The 19,486-nt window shown below is 50.6% G+C and overlaps 2 protein-coding genes across 5 annotated transcripts in view; one reads left to right on the plus strand and one right to left on the minus strand.

Annotated features, from left to right (window-relative positions):
• Txnrd2 (thioredoxin reductase 2) overlaps positions 1–7,473 on the minus strand; it is an 89,387-nt gene extending 81,914 nt beyond the window's left edge. The window contains exons 1-2 of one of the 2 annotated variants that reach the window (XM_028854185.2): positions 7,350–7,473; positions 4,659–4,724 (exon numbers count right to left, since the gene is read on the minus strand). In XM_028854185.2, coding sequence (XP_028710018.1) covers positions 4,659–4,724; positions 7,350–7,452 — 169 coding nt within the window. In that variant the 5' untranslated portion in view covers positions 7,453–7,473. Of the gene's footprint in view, positions 1–4,658; positions 4,728–7,349 lie in introns of both variants that reach the window. The other variant, XM_028854182.2, reaches the window with a different exon arrangement.
• LOC114681003 (catechol O-methyltransferase-like) overlaps positions 1–19,486 on the plus strand; it is a 43,609-nt gene that overhangs the window by 18,187 nt on the left and 5,936 nt on the right. The window contains exon 1 of one of the 3 annotated variants that reach the window (XM_028854189.2): positions 7,454–7,542. The exons of the other annotated variants lie outside the window; for them this stretch is intronic. The gene's annotated coding sequence lies outside the window, so the exon portion shown is untranslated. Of the gene's footprint in view, positions 1–7,453; positions 7,543–19,486 lie in introns of those variants that run through there. 3 annotated transcript variants of the gene reach the window in all.

Consider the following 19,486-nt stretch of genomic DNA (forward strand, 5'->3'; position numbering starts at 1 on the left):
CCAACTATCTGCCTCCTAAACTTCCCTGCCTGGACTCTTGGAGCAGCCCTCGCTGTGGTCAGCCTGCATGCGGGGTAGCATTCCAGCCACCCTTGGGAGCCCACGTTCTTTCCCAAGGTCCCCACCTGTCCTATTGCCTGCCCCAGGACCTCCACTCCAGGCTCGTATTTGCTCCTCTGTAGCACTGCATGGGGACACCCCACCCCTTCTCTCCCACTACACAGCACCTTGTCAGTAAACAGCTAACTCAGGCCTGGAGAGTTAGATCAGGAGAGGGGAGGGTAAGTCAGAGGGAGATCCATAAAGTCAGGCCCTGGCTTGGGACAAGAGGCTTGGCCAACCCGCCACATAAGGGTGGGCCCCCGGCTCCAGGCCTGGGTCTGCTCAGGACAGCCTTCCAGCTATGGTGATGTGATCCCTAAGAACCAACAGCTGGGCCAGGGCCCTGCAAAAGAAGACAAAGACAGATGCTTTAGCCAGGAACCCGGCAGGCAGCAGAGCCAGCAGAATGGAGCAGGGGGACTTGGGAGTCTGCACACAGGGCAGCTGCCTGCCGAGGCCACACAGAAGCAGTGGCTGTGTGTGGAAGGGGGGCCACGCCAACAGCCTAGACAACAGGGCCAGCCCTGTCCTGCAGGTCCTCACAGGGCCCATCATGGGGGTACTTGAGGAAATAGAGGGCCTGTGTCCTCAGGACCCTGATCTCCAGGGGATGGAACAGGGCTGTGAGCCCTGGGAGGACCCTCCTGTGCTATATGGGTCTTCCTGGGGTCACACAGGACCCCACAGTTAAGAGACTTTGAGCTTTTTTTTTTTTTTTAAAGATTTATTTATTTATTACATATACAGAAGAGGGCGCCAGATCTCATTACAGATGGTTGTGAGCCACCATGTGGGTGTTGGGAATTGAACTCAGGACCTCTGGAAGAACAGTCAGGCTCCCAACCTCTGAGCCATCTCTCCAGCCTGAGACGTTGAGATTTTAAAGAGATATTGGACTTTTAAAGAGACCTTGGACTTTTAAAGTATTGACATTTTTAAAGTCTGTGGGCTTTTAAAATTGTATTAATTTTATATTGTGATATTAACATGAGCTCTTGGAGCTAACAGGAAAGTTTATGGTTTATGGTTGTGTGTCAGACTGACGAGGGGTCAATTATGCTGGTTAGTTTTTGTCAGCTTTACAGAAGCCAGAGTCATCTGGGAAGAGGAAGTCTCAGCTGAGAAGACGCCTCCAGCAGACAGGCAGGTGGCTGTTGTGGAAGGGTCCAGCCCACGGGGCAGCACCACTCTTAGCTCGGTGCTCTCGTGTGTGAGAAATGTAGCTGAGCAAGCCAGAGGGAGCCAGCCAGTGAGCAGCACTCCTCCATGGCCTCTGCACTAGCTCCTGCCTCCAGGTTCCTGCCGAGAATCCTGCCCCACTTCCCTCAGTGATGGGCCGTGGCATGGAAGTACAGGCCAAACAAACCCCTTCCTCCCCAAGTGGCTTTGGCTAGAATGTTCTAACCCGGCGTTAGGAAACAAACTAAAACTCACACACTAAAAACTGTAAGGTGAGCAAGGAGGTGCCCACCTGGGACCCTGCCCTTCAGAGGCACAGGCAGAAGGATTCCGAATCTGAGGCCAGCCTGGGCTACACCATGGGACGCTCTCTCAAAAAATTCTTCATTTTTTTCTTCTTTCTTTCTTTTTTCCTTCCTTCCTTCCTGTTTTCCTCCCCTCTTTCCTTTCTTTCTTTCTTTCAAGCCGGAATGCAAAAACAAGGTTTAATTCAGGATATCCAAAAGCAATATAAGGCTAGGCAGGGACTCCGTCTAAAACATCCAACACAGTGGAGGCTGAAGGAAATGTCCGACCTTCTGCAAGCTCAGGGTTTTTTTGTTTGTTCGTTTTTAGTTTGTATATATTTTTTAATTATATATAAATTATGCTCTGTGTTAGTGTGGAAAATACAGGTACTCCGAAGGATTCTCTTTCGATTCACCTTAGTGCACAGTTTGTTATACGGCCTGTATATGTGTGAGCCATGTCCTGAGGGTTCCTTGTTGAATTCTTCTGTCTGGGTAGCTCAGTGCCTTACTGCCCAGCCCATTGGTCCTTGGGCCTGGGCATCCTTACACTGGCATGGAGCTTAGAGGCTGACCTCCAGGGACACCTGTCATCCCCACCCTTGTCTACCTCTGACTCTCAAATCCTTAGCATCTTCATGGCCTGGCTTGAAGATTTTTATTTTTACTTATTTATTTGGTTTTCTGAGACAAGGTCTTTCTATTATGAAGCTCTGGCTACCCTGAAACTTGCTATGTAGACGAGGCTGATCTCTAATTCACAGAGATCCAACTGCCTCTGCTTCAAGAGTGCTGGGACTACAGGAATACACCACCACACCGGGCAAAAAAAACATTTTTTTATTTAAAAAATTTTTTATTCATTTTGCATACCAATCACAGATCCCCCTCTAATCGATCCTCCAACTCCCCCTTCACCAATATTTTAAATTGATTTATTTTGTGTATGTGTGTGCGCGTATGCATGTACACCACATGCATGCAGGTGCCCATGAGGGCAGAAGAAATTAGGTCCTTCGGGCTGGAGTCACGGGCAGTTGTGTGTTGCCTAGCACAGGGGCAGGCACCAAACCCAGGTCCTCTGCAATAGCAGCAAGTGCACTTGGGAAGCTGAGGCAAAGGATCGGGAGTTAAAGGCCAGACTCGGCTATACAGCAAGTTCCAGGCTATCCAGGGCCAAATGGAACCTGTCTCACACAAAACAAAACAAGGGGAAAGGAAGCTGGGAATAGTAATGGGCTGAACTGTATCCTCCCTGTTAAAATTCAGTCGCAGCCCTCAGTAGCAAGGAATATGACTATGTTTGGAGATAAAGACACACACACACCCGGGATCCCAGAGACGGCTCAGCAGCTGAGAGTACTTGTTGCTCATACAGAGAAACAGGGTTCGGTTCCAGCACCCACAGGACAGCTCAGGAACATCTGTAACTCCTGGTCCAGGGGATCCAACGCCCTCTTCTGGCCTCTGTGGACACAGACACCAGGCACACAATGCACACATCTATGCACAGGCAAAGCAGTAATGCACATTGAAAAAAGAAGAACACATGTCCACACGCAGGTGAACAGACGAGTATGGTCTATCATGTGTTGTCCCAATGCAATAAGAACATACTACATACACTGTCTGAGTGGTCAAGACTCAAACTAACGATGCCGGGGGCTGGAGAGATGGCTCAGTGGTTAAAGGCACATATTGTTCCTCCAAAGAGCTCAAGTTCAATTCCCAGCACTCATATTGGGTAGTTCACAAGCTTTCAACTCCACTCCCAGAGAAATCGGACATCTCTGGGCTTTGACGGCTCCTGCACATGTGTATATATACCCACACACAGACACTCACAATTAAAAACAGTAAAAATAAATATTAAAAAAAAATAGTGCCACTGAGGGAAAGGAGCCAGGGCAGTAAAGTACAGAGCGACTTCCACTCCTGCACACTTTACCAGATGGCAAGCACCCTACAGTGGGAAAAAGCAGGCAGTGGTTGCCTGGGGGGCAGGAGACGGAAGGCAGGAATTACCATGCTCTCTGGGAGCTGGACATTGTAATAGCCGGAACTGTGTGAACCCCACACACTCAAATCCATGCCAGAGACTTAACCTTCAGTACCAAGGACTATGACTATATTTGGAGAAAAAGTTAAAGTAGGTCACAGGGTGGCTGGTCCCTTGTCCTGCTGACTAGGGTTCTGTAAGGAGAGATTGGGGCACAGAACCAGGGGACTACACATGAAGACAGGACAAGCAGATAGGCCACAGGAGCCGGTCCTGCTGACACTTGGTCAGACTGCTAGCATCCAGAACCCCAGTCAGTACAAGGCTGTAGTTATGCAGCCCACTCAGAGGTGGTGAGGGGTGTCAGGGACAGTCACCATCCTCACCACAGTTCAGGTTTCACAGACACACCCACCTGTAAGACTGCTCACTTGAGTGTTATTGATTTATTTACTTTGGAACAGGGTCTCACTGTTACCCAGGCTGATCTCAAACTCTGAGACTCAAGTGATCCTCCTGTCCCCGCCTCCTGAATAGCTAGAATCACAGATGTTCATGACCAGGCCCAGCCTCAAGTCATCCACTTTAAATATGTACTGGTTTATTGTCTATCAATTCTCATTAAAGTGGGACTCCACCTCAGAAACAAGAACGAAAATGTGGAGCCGCAGAGATGGCTCAGTGGTTAAGAGAGCAGACTGCTCCTGCAGAGAGAGGATCTGAGTTCAGGTCCTGACACCCACATAAGATGGCTCACTACTACCTAAAACTCCAGCTCCAGGGGATCTGGTGCCCTCTTCTGGACTCTGTGAGAACCTGCACTCACAATCACACACACACACACCTATGCAGGGGCATACACATGTAATTTAAAAATAATAAAAATAAATTTAAGACGAACCAGTGGGGATGGGACTGTGCCACTCTGAACCCAGACTCAGGATCTGTGGATTCCTGATTGAGGAGACATCTGTTCCATGGCATCTGCATCTGGACATGTGCCCTGTCCCCACAGTGCTCCTTCTCCTAGGAGACCCAAAAGCTTCAAGGCCCCAACACAGCAGAAGGGACACAAAATACAAAATACATACCTTCCTTGGCACAAGCTAGGCCACCGGATCCCCCACCAATCACCAAGAGATCGAAGCTCTGCTGCCCTGCTGAGGAAGAACAGAAGGTAAGAGGGTGCCGGAGCCAGAGCTGACCTTGCTCTCTGAAGGGCCAGCGGCTCCATACAGTTCTAGGTGGTACAAAGCTTATCAGGATGGGGGACCCTACCTGGGGCAGTCAGGGTGACCACACTGTCTACACAAATCAGAAACCAGTGTGTGGTGAGGCTGGCTGTCAGGGAATGTGACCATCTTTGCAGAGAATCTCCCTAACTGCCCAAAGGAATCTCAGAACCTAAGACTTCACCCAGAGTCCTGAGCCACACAGAACACAAACATTGTCATTCGGTCGACAGGCTTTTCATTGTTGGAGGCGGTTCTTCATCATAGCAGCCATGACTACCTCTGTAGCCCCTCCCGCACAGAAGCCAAGGGCCCATACAGCCAAGAGTCTCAGAGTTGTCCTCTGACCTCCACCCATGTGTGTGCCAGGATCATATGTGGGCACCCACACCATCTGCGTTCCCACTGTGCACACCCAGACGCCTCCCCTCTGATAAACACTTGGAAGAAGCCAGCAGGGAGAGTTTACAAGGTTCAGACTGGGAAGGATACAGCAGCGTGCTGGGGGTAGGGCATGCAGCCTGCTGGGGGTGGGGCATGCAGCCTGCTGGGGGTGGGGCATGCAGCTTGCTGGGGGTGGGGCATGCAGACTACTGGGGTGAGGCATGCAGCCTGCTGGGGGTGGGGCATGCAGCCTGCTGTGGGTGGGGCATGCAGCCTGCTGGGGGTGGGGCATGCAGCCTGCTGGGGGTGGGGCATGCAGCCTGCTGGGGTTAGGGGTATGCAGCCTGCTGGGGTGGGGGATGTAGCCTGCTGGGGTGGGGCATGCAGTCTGCTGGGGTGGGGGGATGTAGCCTGCTGGGGTGGGGCATGCAGCCTGCTGGGGATAGGGGATGCAGCCTGCTGGGGTGGGGTATGCAGCCTGCTGGGGGTGGGGGATGCAGCCTACTGGGGGTTAGGGGGATGCAGCCTGCTGGGGTGGGGGATGCAGCCTGCTGGGGGTGGGGCATGCAGCCTGCTGGGGTGGGGCATGCAGCCTGCTGGGGGTGGGGGATGCAGCCTGCTGGGCTAGGGGATGCAGCCTGCTGGGGTTGGGGGATGCCATTCTACAGAGCAAAATCTGGACAACAGATGTCAGCAGACACCTCCCCTAGGTGATGGCTCCTGGAGGGAACCCTCACATGCTGGCCTTCACTCACTGCGGCCAGGCCACTCCTCCTGCCCACAGCCTCATGTCTAGAACATGTCTCTGCTTCATCTGCCTCCTGACCCACAGTGTTCTGGACAGGTGAGCAGAAAGCAGGGCTCCAATGGACATGACAAGGTCCAAATAAAGGGCACACGGCTCTGATAAAGCAAGAGAGCTCCCTTGGACAGGCTGGCCACCCAGAGATCACCTGTGGGGTGGGGGTCCTGTATAGCTGTTCAGAGGACGCCAACAGTCTTGTTTGGTTGATGCCCCCCAACCCCGACCCTAGCTGGAAAACATGGGTGTGTTCCTGCTCCAGAAGGACAGACTGCAAGGCTGGAGGGGACTCAAAAAGAGTGGACTCTGGAGTCATAAGTCGAATGGCATCTTCCCTGGACCCTATAGGATCCTCACCCCAGCCTGGCTCTGATCCAGAATCCTCCAGACCGGGGGCCTCCTGCTCTCCTGAAAACAAATCCCACAACAGAGGGGGTTCCCGGCATGGGAGCTCATGAAGCTCATCTACAGATTTAAAATGGGTTTTTCCTTTAGATTTTACTTATTTTCATGTGTCTGCGTGTGTGTGTGTGTGTGTTCACGTGCGCACGCGCGGGCTCTGGAAGAACTCCGCCTGTCCAGGATAGCGTGAACCATGTTGAGGGGTACCCAGCTTCCACCGAGGCTGTTTGAAGTTGATTACTATCCTGATTTCAGCAATAACTCTCCCTGGTGCCAAGCAAACAAGTTGTCTCTTCTCCTCTCCAAGGATACACACAGACCCTGACAAGGACTGGGTCTTCGTCCCACGGCCCTCCAGCATCTTCTCATTTATTCCCTTGTGTACAAGTAAAAAGTCCTTGCTAGGTGGAACATGGGGGTGCGGACCTGTGATCCCAACATTTAGAGCTGAGGCGCGAAGAGCAGTTCAAGGCCAGCGTGGGCGCATGACCATGACTCAAAATCCCAAAACCAACAAAACGGAAAACAACAAAAACAGAAACTTGGGAGGAAACCAGAAGGCCAAAAAGTCAGTGGCAACTAACCGGGCAGTCTGAGGTCAGCTTGGGCTCGGGTGGGTGAAGGGGCAAAACCAAAAAAATCACAGCAACAAAACCCAGGACCTGCAACTAGGGAGCGGTGGTCCGGTGGGCTACCACGTGACCCCAGGGCCCCTGACATCCCCACAGGGCCACAATTAATCCTGGGGACAGGGCCTCAGGCAAGGCACCTGCAGCACTTGAGTCATCTGAGAAGGGAGCGACCGCCAAAAGCAGGTCCCCTCCTGCCCGGCGCAGCGGTCCTCGGATACCCGTCCTGCGTGGCGCCCACGCGCACACGTCCCAGCACAGCCCCGCCACCGCGACCCCACGTGGACACACGCAGACACCTCTCCCCGTGCACCGCCCACTTCCCCACCCTACCTCCCGCTGCGTTCGCCGCGCCCCGGGCCCCGCGTGTCCAGGCCCGTGTCCGCGACCGGAAGTGGGCGACCGGCCCGCGCAGCGCCGCCACCATCGCCGCCATGGTGCGGGGACCTCAGGCGGCCGGGGCTGCCCTTCGCGCTGCCTGAGCCCTTCGCGCCTCCCGGCCAGACCTGTGCGCGGCCTGGGCGAGGTGAGTGCTGCGGCGGCCGGAGGCCTGCACCGCGCTCAGCTCAGACCCGGGATCGGATTCTGCACCCGTGGGACGGGACTGGGCTGGAGGGCGCTGACCTCGGGCGAGGGTCTCCAGACCTGGGTACTGGATCTCACCTGGGGAACGTGGGCCGCGGCTGGGGAACGTGGACACGGGGAAGGGCTCTGTTCCTGGCTGGGGGCGCTGAAGCCAGCCGGTCTTCACACTCCTGCGGGGAGCTTAAAGCTCAGTGCTGGGGTGGGAGATAAGCCTGGGGGGCCAGTCCCTGGAGTTGGGCTTAACCTGGACAGGATGCAGCACATCCAGGCCTGGCCCATCATGAGAGGGTCTCACTTAGTTCTTGGATCGGGACCAGACGGTCAGAGGTACCAGGCCCACGGGTGGTCAGTGGAGTTGGAAGCTGTTAAGCAATCTCCTCAACAGGAGTTCTCCAAGAGGCCTGAGATTAACCCTGGGTCTGTATGCAAGAGAATGGGCTACCCATTGAAGCTGGGGAGCGCTGGGGCAGGCTTTGGGACAATGTGAGAGAAAGAGGAAGTGTGCGGCCTGGGACTTTGGGCCTCCACGCCTTAGGAGTACGGTGGGAGCTGGCACGGGTAATTGTAGCCTCTTTTAGGAGTTGTGGTGGGGTAAGGCCCAAGAGGACAGCGTGTCACAGAGACACAGCACCCCTCTAATGGAGGGGCAGATTTTACCTAGGAACGCTGCCAGGGGAGCCTAGCCGGGTCATCCCCATTTGGGCAGAGGTGGCCCCAGTGGATGTGGTTCCAGAGGGGAACAGGGAGTGCAGGAGTCAGTGAGGAGCAATTACCAAAATCAGGAAGGGAAGGGAAGGGCGGTCCATGCAAGCCCCTCATGGTTTTCCTGCCGGCTGGGGCTTAAAGAACTTAATCCCCATTCTCCCACAGAAACTGAGGCTAGGGGAAATTAGATCAACCATCTTGAATTTTCTCAAGCAGACGCTTTGGGGTCTAAAGTTCTCCAGGGATGCAGCCTTGAGCTCTCAGACGTTCATGGTTAAGTCTTTAAAAGGAGTTTAACCAAACGTGGCTCAGCCTTCTCGATCAAGGAGAGGACACTTTTCCAGGGAGGAGAGACATCCTACTAAACAGAAGTCCATTTCTGTTCCATGACCTTTCATCTCACAAGGACTAAGTGTACTAGGACAAAGATACTCTCTAGCTGGAAGGATCAGGTGTTTTATGAGGGCGGGTTTTGAGAAAACCAATAAAAGTTAATGTTTGATACAAATTGACTTTTGAGTCCAGTGGACATGTGTTGATCACGTTCTAGATGCCGGTGGCCAGGTATCTCTGACAGGGGGGTAGTTGAGCAGCAGTCTGTAGGGTTTCTAGGTATCCTGTGAGTGTTTGAAATGAAGTGATTGACCATAAGGTTTCAGGCATGATCATTTCCAGGAACAGTGTATGGACACAGTAGAGGACTTCCCACCTGGCCCATGGCACCTGGCTCCAGGCAGAAGGTTGTCTATAGCGTATTTGGTGTGTTAAAGGCTCTAAAGTTTCTATCGGAGTAGCTACGTCAAGAATGGGTCCCGACAAGGACCCACACTGTTGGGCTTTTGTCCCAAGTGACGAGAAATTAGGAAGGAGAAAATTGAGAACAGAGTTTTAGCCATTGAAGCCAGATGTCACATGTGGATGTATTTGCTCCCAGTTTGAAGGATTAAGAGAGTGTGGTGGCACACACCTGGGATCCCAGCACTCAGGAGGGCAATCATGAATTTGATGCCTGTCTGTGCTACACAGTGATTTCTAAGCCAACTTGGGTTACAGAATGGGACCCTGTCTTTGAAAACAAGAGGGCACAGTTTCCTTTTCGAAAATGAAGCTGCGAGATGGTCTCGTGAGGGAGGTTTTTAATTAGGGGATGACAGGGCACTGACACAGTGAAGCTCCAAGTCGCAAACATTCTGGCTCTAAGGAAGCACAGTTTGCTCGTGTTGCTGGTTCCTCTTTTTTAAGCTGGCCTAAAACTTGCACCAGGACCCTGCATTAGCCTCTCCTGTGTTGGGACGACATTTGGGAGCCACCATGCCTGGCTCTGTGTGAGTATGTCTGTTTGTTTTGGGGAGAATCAGCAAGTACATGCCATGATGAACATGTGGAAGTCAGGACAACCGTGGCTCTTTTCCCGCCTTCCTCTTTGGTTGAGGCGGTATCTTCTCTTGTTTACCATTGCCTGTGCTATATTAGCTAGCCCAAAGCTGAGGTGCCATCTCTCTCTCTCTCTCTCTCTCTCTCTCTCTCTCTCTCTCTCTCTCTCTCTCCCTCTCCCTCTCTCCCTCCTCCTCCTCTCTCTCTTTCCTCACAGCACTGGGATTATAGACATGTATTTCCATGTTTGACTTTAAGTGGTTTTGGGAATCGGAACTGATTGGTCTTCCTGACCCAATTGTTTTAAAGTCATTTGCAATGCCTTTAGGGAAACAGTATTGTTTCTGTAGGAAGTTTTGGGTTTATCAGTTGTATTGAAGTTTCTTGACCCTCAGCCCACAGGAAAACATAAACTTGATCCTGGGATAAAGGGCTTCTTTTCCTTTTCCCCTAAGTTTTCCTGACTTGAGAAGGGTAGAGTCCTTGCCTGGCATGCATATGAGGCCCTGGGTTCTCTCAAACACTTAATGAACCTGGGCATGGTGGGATATGTCTCTATTTCCAGCACCCAAAATGTAAAGCAGGAGGATCAGAAATTTGATGTCATCCTCATCTCCATAGCAAGTTTGATGCTACTCTGGGCTACATGAACCCCACCACCACCCAAAAAAATCAATACAGCATGTAAGTAAATAGGATGAACCCGATGCAGAGGTAGGTCATAAATCCTCAGAATCTGAATCTGGGCATGAGGGTGTATAGCAGTCATGCTTGAATTACTGCATTTGGGAGGTAGAGGCAGGAGGCTCAGGAACTCAAGGCCAGTCCTGGCTATGGAGCAAGTCCAAGCCACAGAAGAAGATGGGAGCAGAAAGGGAACTAGGAATCTGAGAAGCTGCACAAATCACCTCCCTTTTGATCAAAGGTTAAGCAACATTTTGACTTTTTGCACAGTACTGGGATTGTACTCAGGACTTTGGTGTATGCTAACCCTCTATACCACTGAGCTACACCACAGCCTATGATTCCTGTTTAAAAAAGAATTCTAAGCCTGTGGTGATGGTGCACATGTTTAATCTCAGCACTCAGGAGGCAGAGACTGGCAGACTTCTGAGTTTGAGGTCAGCCTGGTCCATAGAGCAAGTTCTAGGACAGTCAGGGCTACACAGAAAAACTCTGTCTCAAAAACCAAAACAAAAACTCTGGGTTCTGAGGGATGGATAGGGGTGAAGAGCAAATGATGCTCTTCTAGAGGACCTGAGTTTGTTTTCTAGCACCCAGATCAGGTGACTCATGACTACCTGTAACTCCAGCTCCAGGAGAACCAAGCCTTCTTCTCTTTGGGCACACACACACAGACACACAAATAAAAATAAAAAAGTTTTGTAGCTACGCATACTTTTAATTCCAGCACTAAGAAAGCAGAAGCAATCAAGTCTTTGTGAGTTCAAGGCAGGCACAGCAACCTCAGGATACTTTGACCTCAATAAGAACAAGGTACACGCAAATTGATGGATACTGAATTGAGGTCTGATGGAAGATTCTAGGACACTTTTGAGCCTTCAGAGGCTTTTGAAAAGTTTAAAATTCTTTGTGGACCTCTGAGACCAATTACTATTCTTACTGTACTGGTATGAATAAGCAGGCCAATTCTAATATAATCAGAAAGTTTTTCTTTTTATGTATTTACTTGCTTGTTACTTTGTTTTTTTGACAGACAGGGTTTCTCTGTGTAGTCCTGGCTGTCCTGGAACTCACTCTGTAAACTAGCCTTGAACTCAGAGATTTACCTGTACCCAGGGAGCTGGGATCAAAGCTGTGCACCACCATATCCCATGGTTTGGTGCATAATTGTTTGTTTTAAACTACAACATGGAGTTGTTTTGTTTTGAGACAACCTCTTCATGTACCTTGCTAACTTGGAGCTTGCTAAGTTGTGACCTCTCGGCCATCCATCGAGGCTTTTCAAGAGGGCTTTGTAAACATTGGCTCAAGAGATTCAGACTTAGTTCCTTAAAGCCCTCTGGCGCTCCCTGCATCTGGGTAATCATTCTCCAAAGGGACACTCCTGTCTGCCACCCTCTCCTGAAGTTTGCACTTGGGAGAACACAGATCCCATTGCACCCATGCAAGGATGTTTACCATGAAAGGAAGCACTTGACAAGTTTGATATTTGGAGGGATCAGACAATGAAGAAGAGATAAATGTTTCGATTTAGTTTAACAAAGTATAATTGACTGAATAGTTAGGAGTCATAGATAGCTCAAGAGAAACCAGCTGCTGCTGCTGCTGCTTCTCCTTCTTCTTTCAAGATTTATTTATTTATTTATTTATTTATTTATTTATTTATTACGTATACAGTGTTCTGCCTGCGGGTATCCCTGCAAGCCAGAAGAGGGCACCAGCTCTTTTTACAGATAGTTGTGAGCCACCATGTGGTTGCTGGGAATTGAACTCAGGACCTCTGGAAGAGCAGCCAGTAGTACTCTTAACCACTGAGCCATCTCTCCAGCCCACCAGCTTCTTTTTATAACCAGCTGATGAATAATAGAAACTTTTTTTTTTTTTTTGGTTTTTCGAGACAGGGTTTCTCTGTAGCTTTGCGCCTTTCCTGGAACTCGCTTTGGAGACCAGGCTGGCCTCGAGCTCACATAGATCCGCCTGCCTCTGCCTCCCGAGTGCTGGGATTAAAGGCTACTCCCAACTTTTAGGGAGTAGCAATGTGCTGTGTGACAGCACTCAAGCCTAAGTCTTCCTTCCTTTTTACTCAGTTCCATGTCCTTAATTCTTTTTTCATTTTTCATTTTTTGTTTTTGGAGGTTTTTGTTCACTATGGAGATCAGACTGGCCTTGAACTCACAAAGATCAGTATGGTGATATTTTATTTGTGCTGAAATGTGGCGATATACTATGTGTATATTAATAAATAAAGCTTGCCTAGAGATCAGGGGGGAAAGGCCAGCCATTTTAAGTAAACAAGAAGTCAGGCAGCACACGCCCTTAATTCTTTCACTTAGCAGGCAGGGTCTGGTGTGTTCCCCAGGCCTGTTCCACAGGCAGGGTCTGGTGTGTTCAAGGCCACACTGGGGAACAGACACAAGTGTGGTGACACACGTCTTTAATCCCAGTGCCAACCATAGAGGCCTGGAGGTCTGTGCAGACAGACAGAAAGTGACAAAGCTGTATAGGAAGAGGGAATGAGGTAGCTGGGCTGAGATAGCCAATGAGAGGGCAGAACAGCGAGGCAATAAAGGTGTGGGTAGACAGGAAGGAACTGGCATTTGGAAGCTGCAGAGTTGGTGAGGTAAGGTTGGCTGGTGGCTTTCCTTATTTCCCTGATCTAAAGCTTTCACCCCTATATTTGACTCTTTTTTTTTTTTTCTTATTTACTAAGACCATTTAGAAATGCATCTACATAACCAGGTGGTGGTAGCGCACACCTTTAATCCCAACACTCGGGAAGCAGAGTCAGGTGTATCTCTGTGAGTTCAAGGCCAGCCTGGGCTACAGAGTGAGTTCCAGGATAGCCAGAGCTACACAGAGAAACCCTGTCTCAAAAAACTGGAGAAAAAAAAAAAAGGAATTCATGTACAGATCGGTGTACCTCTCCTCCCAAGTGCTGGGATTAAAAGCACTGCGATCAACTGTTCTCCAGCCCTTGTTCCAGGGCCAGCTGAAATGAATGATATGCGGTGATGGTGGTGGCGCTGGTTACCGAGTGGAAAAGTCATAGTCACGACAGAACCCAGGATTAGTTTTAGAGCTTTATTAGGATAAAAAAGAGGTGGGGGAGAAGAACCAGGCCTGGGGAAAAAGCAGGTGCGAGGATCGGGAAAGATTGTGTGGAAGAGACAGAGCAGAACAGAGTGAGAGATCGGGTGTGGTCTGAGTCATGGCTCTTAAAGGCACAGATCGTGTGACCACACCTTGAGTACGTGATCACCAGCACACACTGGTGACATAAACTGCAAGACCCTTTGCTTAACTCCTGAACTGCGCATGTGTGGTCATGCAGCTAGAGTGAGGACAGAATCCTAACATTCTAGACTTTGCTTATTATAAAAAAGCGGGTGAACAGGAATAGGGGCGTTGTTTCTCCCCCAAAACTGCTTCCAGCTGACGTGGTGGGCGTCAGTTGACTCTTGGTGGGTAGGGAAGGGGGCTTCTGAGGTAGACGGGTCCTGGCATGGTGGGCTGTCATCTGCTACCTCAGAGCCATTCATCATTGGCTTGGCACTCTGGCTGCTTTTCTGATGGACAGGTGAGACAGAGAAAAGCTTAGAAGAAAAAAAAAATTACCTTCAGGGAGGTCCCAGGGTGAGGGAAGAGGAGTCCCAGGACCAGGAATTTGGGTTGCACTTATCTGAAGTAGATCGACCTGTCCAGATGGATTCAAGCTGGTTTCTGGAGCTTACAAAAATTTTGAACATATTATGAATCAGCCATGAGAAAATTAAAGTCTTGGGCTGATGACCATTGTAGTGTTTGGTACTCTGCTTGTACTGGTTAGCATTAATGAGAGAGACAGAGAGATTGGAGCATGTTTTTAATTTTTTTAACCTGAGATAAGCTTTATCAGAGGCAGATTATTTTAAGGCACCTGTTTCCTTTATTGGTTTAGTATCCAGGAGACACAGGTTGTTGAGAGCATTTAACAGTGATAGAATGTTATTTTAAAGTCTCTTTTTGCAGAGCCCAGACACTTTTGGGTCTGGGGGCGTAAATACCTTTTAACTGTTACAGTTTCTTACTGGATGATCCCTGGACTCCAGCTCTGTGGTGGTTATGTAACCATTAGCTGAGCAGTGAATTAAAGAGGGAACCAGGAAGAGAAAACTTGTAGGGTGAGAACTCATTCTTTTGGAATTGGGACAAGGCAGGGGATTAGGTGGTGGGGAACCAGGCCTGGCCAACAGGACAGCTGCTGGGGTCCTCCTTGGTCACCAGCCCATGAGCTGCCTGAAACTGCAGCTTCCCAGATAGAGAACATCACCCCAGCTGGCCTGCCAAGCCCTCTCTGGCCTTCACCATCCTCTCTGGAGGCCTGCTTCCTGTGAGAGGGAAAGCAGCCCTGCCCCTCATACTGGGTCTCTCAAGCATCCTGTGGTGGGGCAGGATCAGCCGCACCGGGAAAGCGCCTGTGCAGAACAGAGGTCTTGGATCACACTAGGGGCTGGCTTTGAGAAGAAAGCCGAGGAGGGCAGAGCCCTGCCCTGCACACTGAGGAGGCTTTGAGACAGGTTCTCATGGAGCCCAGGCAGGTCTGGAATGTGCTACATAACTGAGGATGACCTTTGGATTCCCTTGCCTTCACCCTCGAGTGTTGGGAACTGGGTATATGTGGGTGTCATTATACCCAGTTTTATGGCATACTAAAGACTGAATCCAGAGCCTCAAATGTTAGACAAGAGCTACATCTCAGCCTTATTCATTTGAGGAGTGTGTGTGTGTGTGTGTGTGTGTGTGTGTGTGTGTGTGTGTGTTATGTGCATGAGCTGGTGTGGGTGTGGGTCTATATGCACATGCATGTGAAGGTCAGAGGTCAACTTCAGCTGTCTTCCTATTTTTTAATATTTAATGTGTGTGAGTGTTTGGCCCGCCCACCTGCATGTCTGTGTAGCATGTTTGTATGTAGGTAGGTATAGTGCTCAGAGAGGCTTGGAGAAGACATGGGATCCCCTGGATTTCTAATTACAGGTGTCAGCCAACGTGTGGGTGCTGAAAACCTTGGTCGTGTAGAAGAGCAGCCAGTGCTCTTAACTGCCAAGTCATCCCTAGACCCCACTTTATTTTCTGAGACAAGTTCTCTTACTCATCCCGAGCTCACTGATGCAGTAGGCTGGTGTAACTCCCGGGATGCACCCCCAGGAGCTCACTGTGTAGCCGCAGCTACTTGGGGCTCACTGTAGAGCTCGTTAGCTTTAAACTGGTAAGCTTCCTGCCTTGGTCTCCTAACTGTTGGGTTGCTGACATGAGCCACATGTCTGGCTTTCTCTTGAAATGATGGGGACTGCAGGGCCCTGACTGGTAGGATGCCTGTGTGCATGCTCTTGAGGGTCCATCTGCAGCGCTGGAAGGGAGGAGTTGCCATCTGAGGTATGCAGGGGCCCATGCCTGCTCAGTCCTGGAGGCATCTAAGCTGGGCTTATTGCTGTCCCAGGGGCTGGCTCATTAGGCCAGACTACCCATGTCTTGGATGGATGCTCTGTGCTTCCTGGGCATGTCTGGCCGGCCAGCAGGTGCCAGGTGCTATGTAACCTGTCCTGCCTTGCCTTCTTCAGTCCTGCAGGATCTGGGGGAATCTCGCCTCAGTTTACAGAGGAGAGAACTGCTTGGCAGTGAGAGGTGTGCCAGGCCCCAGGACCTGTCCTAAGGCCAGGCCTGGGGTTCCTGCTCCATGATTACCCACAAGTTGCCCTCTGGCCTCCCTACTGCCCAGTCAAAGAGCATCCTGATCTTGGAGGAAACAGATCTGATCTGAGGCAGAGTGCACCCTGTGGAATGCAGGGGACCCTTCGGAAAGCCTGTGTCCGGATGCAAGGGATGCAGCAGCAGCCTGCCTAGAGACTTCCACACAGAGAAAGCTCAGGTGGTATTTGCAACCTTAGAGTCCAAACTCCATTACTGCTGGTCCTTCTTAAGATAGCAGCTGGAGAGCTGGAGAGATGGCTCAGAGGTTAAGAACACTAGCTGTTCTTCCAGAGGTCCTGAGTTCAATTCACAGCACCCATATGATGGCTCACAACCGCCTCAAATGAGATCTGGCTCCCGCTTTGGGCCTGGAGGCATACTTGCAAACAGAGCACTGTATACATAATAATAAATAAATAAATCTTAAAAAAAGATGGCAGCTGGAGGCACCCGGATGCACTAGGGATGGGAGGGGTTCCTGGAGGCTATCATGGAGGTAATTGGTCTCCACCTGTTGTAAAACACAATCTCATGTGGCCCTGGGGCTTTTGAGACAGGTGTCCCTGTGCAGCACTGGATGGCCTGGAACTCTCTCCTGACCCTCAACCTCCTGTGTGCACTGCCAAGCTCGGTCTTCCCCGTCTCCTCCCCGTCCTTTCCTGTCTTTTCTCTCCTTGCAGAATTCTCGCTCTTAGCCAAGAACTTCAGGAGCCCTGCTGGGGCCTTGCAGCTCATCCCCTCACAGCTGTAAGGGAAGTTTATGGTTCAGTCCAGGCCTGGTTCACATCCCAGGCTGTACATCATGCCTTCCTCTCTTCCATTTAATGCTGTCGCTCCCAATGTTGTCAGAATGCCCGGGATTTACTCCCAGCCCCAGCCCCAGGCTCTCTGTGTAGCCCTGGATCTCACTGGGTAGACCAGGCTGGCCTAGAACTCACAGAGATCTACCTGCCTCTGCCTCCCGAGTGTTGGGATTAAAGGCGTGCGCCACAACCCGGCTTAAGGCGTTCTCTTAATAAAGCTCATCTGAAGAATAACTGGCTCAGCTTCCTTCTCCTTGTACTAACCCAAAGTCAATAGTTGACTACAGGGAAGAATCTAACCCAGACCTTAATGTGTGCATGGGTGTGCCGGGTTTTATCAAGCATCTAGATCAAGCTTCTCACATTCAGGAACTTGAGTGTATCGTACATGCTGGAGACATGTGATAAACACACACTGTGAATGAACTGTACACAGCTCAGGGTTCAGCATAAACAGCCTTTAAGCAGATGATTAACATCCCTTCTCAGTGTACCCCCTGGCAATTTTGTAAATAAGTTTAGGATACAAACATCAGACTTGGCCATCTGTCTGGCACAAAGGGCATTCAAAACTGCGAAACTGTTACCGAAACTGTTACCAAAACTTTCTCGACTTTCTGTAATTCTGAACCCACTGAACATTGCCCCCTTCCTCAGCCTCAGTGGCTGATCTGCTTCCCGCCTGGGAGTGGACTCCTGTGGTGTTTGCTATTCTGTGTCTGGACAACTGAAGTTCTTCAGCTGAGAGAAGCTTGGGGTTGCTTCCACTTGTGGCTTCTGTGAGTCACGCGCTGGTAACAAGAGCAGACCCAGCCCTGCTCTCAGCTCGGGCTGCACAGCATTGTCACGTGGTGATTCTTGGGATGGCTCTGGAGGAATCATCACACTTTTTGCACCAGTTTCATCTCAGCAGTGTGCAAGGGTTCCAATGTTTTCATATTTTAGCCAACTTTATTATCTTACTTTAAAATAGAAAAAAAAAATGAGGCCTGGTGACGCAGGCTCCTGCTACTGGGTTTGAGGCAGGAAGGATATTTCAAGGCTTGCCTGGGCTCTAGAGGACGTTCAAGGTCAGCCTGGGCAATTTAATGACAACTTGTCTCAAGGTAAGTGGCTGGCAGTGTAGCCCAGTGAAGCCTTGTGCCCGATCCCCGGGGTCCCACCCAGAAAAAAGCCATTTCAGGGACAGTGGAGTACTCTTTCCAGCCTGGCTTTGAGACGAATTTCCTCAGTAACCATAACTGATGTTGTTAAGACACTTCCCTACAAGGTTTCCTGGGTCTTCCTTGTTACCCCACCCCCACCCCTTTTGAGACTGGATCTTATGTTTTCCGGGCTGTCCTTTAACTCACATGGATGATCTTGAACTTCTGACCTCTGTCTTCACCTCCTGAATGTTGTGCCACCATGCTAAGCTGGTGTGGCCTGGAACCAGGGTTTTATGAACTCCAGGCAAGCGCTCTGCCAGCTGAACTGCATCCCAGCCTTTCCCTGCCTGCCAGATTTAAATCTTTATACATGTTATGTTACACACTACAGATCTAGACAGATCGACAGACAGACAGACAGACAGATAGAACAGAATAGCTCATTGTTTCACCACTCACAAGCTACTTCTAGTAAGGACAATGGACAGCATACACTGTGACACCCAAGCGTGTGTTAGGAAATCTAAGCCATTAGGAAGGAGTGAAAGGAGGCCAGTGTCATGTCAGTGGTCAGTGCCCATGGTCCCTCAGCTTTGGGTCATGTCAGTGGTCAGTGCCCATGGTCCCTCAGCTTTGGGTCATGTCAGTGGTCAGTGCCCATGATCCCTCAGCTTTGGGTCATGTCAGTGGTCAGTGCCCATGGTCCCTCAGCTTTGGGTCATGTCAGTGGTCAGTGCCCATGATCCCTCAGCTTTGGGTCATGTCAGTGGTCAGTGCCCATGGTCCCTCAGCTTTGGGTCATGTCAGTGGTCAGTGCCCATGGTCCCTCAGCTTTGGGTCATGTCAGTGGTCAGTGCCCATGGTCCCTCAGCTTTGGGTCATGTCAGTGGTCAGTGCCCATGGTCCCTCAGCTTTGGGTCATGTCAGTGGTCAGTGCCATGATCCCTCAGCTTTGGGTCATGTCAGTGGTCAGTGCCCATGGTCCCTCAGCTTTGGGTCATGTCAGTGGTCAGTGCCCATGATCCCTCAGCTTTGGGTCATGTCAGTGGTCAGTGCCCATGGTCCCTCAGCTTTGGGTCATGTCAGTGGTCAGTGCCCATGGTCCCTCAGCTTTGGGTCATGTCAGTGGTCAGTGCCCATGGTCCCTCAGCTTTGGGTCATGTCAGTGGTCAGTGCCCATGGTCCCTCAGCTTTGGGTCATGTCAGTGGTCAGTGCCCATGATCCCTCAGCTTTGGGTCACTTATGCTCTCTCCTGACTGTCCTGAGGCAGCCATCACACCTAGGCTTGGGCCTGCCTCCTTTAAGACTTCCACAAGCCTACCCAGCTGAGGTCAGTGCCCGCTCTGGAAGGAACTGTAAATGGCCACAGAGTGTTTGGTGGAAGTGTCTCTGGGTCCTTCCTGTGTCTTTCTGTTTAGGGTTTGTGGTATAAATCACAAGCTC

This window comes from Peromyscus leucopus, chromosome 12 (assembly GCF_004664715.2).
Source record: "Peromyscus leucopus breed LL Stock chromosome 12, UCI_PerLeu_2.1, whole genome shotgun sequence".
NCBI classification, from domain to species: domain Eukaryota; kingdom Metazoa; phylum Chordata; class Mammalia; order Rodentia; family Cricetidae; genus Peromyscus; species Peromyscus leucopus.